The sequence below is a fragment of the Bidens hawaiensis genome, unplaced genomic scaffold, assembly GCF_021521415.1.
Source record: "Bidens hawaiensis isolate Kalapana, Puna unplaced genomic scaffold, B.hawaiensis_p1.1 tig00103261_1, whole genome shotgun sequence".
NCBI lineage: Eukaryota > Viridiplantae > Streptophyta > Magnoliopsida > Asterales > Asteraceae > Bidens > Bidens hawaiensis.
This window is the reverse complement of record NW_027504734.1, coordinates 1-2,104: the sequence shown is the minus strand read 5'-3', so window position 1 is coordinate 2,104 and position 2,104 is coordinate 1. Positions and strand designations below refer to the sequence as shown.

The 2,104-nt window shown below is 38.2% G+C and overlaps 1 protein-coding gene across 1 annotated transcript; it reads left to right on the top strand.

Annotated features, from left to right (window-relative positions):
* Nucleotides 1–1,471: 1,471 nt before the first annotated feature.
* On the top strand, nt 1,472–1,916 carry LOC143608181 (AT-rich interactive domain-containing protein 1-like; the record flags this gene model as incomplete). Its single annotated transcript, XM_077083334.1, has 1 exon — nt 1,472–1,916. A coding segment is annotated over exon 1 (445 nt), but the record flags the coding sequence as incomplete, so codon positions are not given.
* Nucleotides 1,917–2,104: the final 188 nt, after the last annotated feature.

Sequence of the window (2,104 nt, the reverse complement as noted above, 5' to 3'; positions counted from 1 at the left end):
ATTATTGTTGGAATTTTCTGCAGTAAATCCCTTTGTTGAATTTTATGACACAAATTCCCTGTTTTTTTACTGTCAATGTGTGTGTGAGAATTGTAATTTGGTATGCTGCAAGTTAATTTTTTCACAAAAAAATCAATTAAATTGGCGATAATAAAACAGTTTGAGAAAATAATATCAACCTCCTTTATAGACTCACCGTAAATTGATAGTTGATGAGGAGCTGATCCAAGAGTTGACAGACTCTTATTTGGATCCGTTACACAAAACTGCGCAGAAAAGGCCCACACTTCAAAGGGCATAACTCGGGTTGTGCTTGGAGTTACAGGGCCTCTTAACAGTGGACAGAAAGGTCTCGACAAGCCATATCATGTGGCAAACAACCGTAGTAGCCCCCGTAGGTGGTTTGGACCAGCTGTAACCGAAGTTCTTTGAGCCCGATTTCTCATTAATCTTTAATACCTTCCCTTTGTACCTTAAAACACATAAATCATTGAGCAGCGTAATTTACACGTCAATTTATGGTTTTAGTTTCAATTTTTAATCGTCAATCACAAAGTTTCGAAAATTTGACAAACTTGAAAAATTTAAACGGATACCTTATTATTGGTTGAGCTATTTTGTTTTATCTAAAAGTTTATTAATATATTATCTCTGTGTTATCCTTGTTTTCGCTCTGCGTCACACGACTTCGCACTTTTGGGCCGTTGTCCCTCTTTTTGCGGGAGTTCGTGGTCTGCATGTGCAGAGTCATCCAATACCGCACTTGAATCTGTACTTGTAAGCTACACACACTCTTAATATTTCTCATTCAAATATATGCTGACATAATAAATTCTTAGTTTAAATATGCTTTGCATATCTATAATTCCTTTGCCTGCATCTTTAATAAAACCTTTATGCCTACTTCCGTTTTTCAATACTTCGTGTCATGCCATGTGTCGCATGACGTCTCACTTTCAAGTTGGCACAATTCTTGACCATGGGCATTATTACCAACAATGTTGGCATTATTACCTTTTAGTTGGTATGTGTCATCATCAGATTACCTAACTAGTTAGTGTATCGTGAGGTTATCTCTCATCTCTTTCACGATTGGATGTAAATTCGCCAACATTGTTGGTTGATAATTTGCGCGTTCGTATGAATACGTTCTTCCCGTTTCTTTGAGATGACCAAAAACCGAAGATGGATAGAGGAAGAATCCACAAGTATTTTTGTTCATTCAGATTGCCAAAAATGAAGATTAATATAGAGAGGCTCAATATTTATTTAGAATTAGCTTGTCTTATTTTGCAAATTATTACTGCCATCCTCTAATCATAATTCTCTTGCTGTAAATATTTATATCTACTGTCTATGCAGTATGCACCCTTCTGTTTTTATATTCAAGCTCTATATTATTTTGTTTATGCATTTATTTCATCTATTCAATTTCTAAAACTGATAAATAGGTGAAATTATTAACACAATCATGAAGAAGCCAAAACAGGTTGAGAAGATAGACCACTTTAGTTATGAACAGAAATATGCAGTCCCTGTAGGACCGCGGTTTCAAGCTGACGTGGCAGATTGGAAGGGCCCACCTCAAAGGAAATACCCTCACAAAACTCTCAACTCTTCAAAATGGTTAGGGACTGTAATCTGGTCAAACAATGACACAGCCACCCGAGAGACCGAAAGGGGTGCGATTGGGCGAGGGAGACCTGACCATTGCGATTGCCACATCGCTGGATCCGTCCCATGTGTCAAGCGCCACATCAGCGAGAAAACCGCTTTTCTCGAAAAAGATCTGGGACCCGCTTTCCGGATTTGGAAGTTTGACGAGATGGGAGAAGTCGTTGCGAACGTATGGAAACAGTCAGAGCAGCAGATGTTTGCACGCGTTTTGAATAATATTTCAAAACCGAAATACAAAGGTAATAGTTTTATAAAACTTGCATTGGAAAATTTTCCATCAAAGTCGGTTAAAACCATAGCCGGTTATTACTTTAACGTATACGTTCCTAGAAAAATAAGTGTGAAAACCAGGTCCGGACGTACGTTAGTAAACACGGACGATGAAGAGGAGGAAACGGGCCCTTGTTCCAAAGGGTCACGAAAGAAG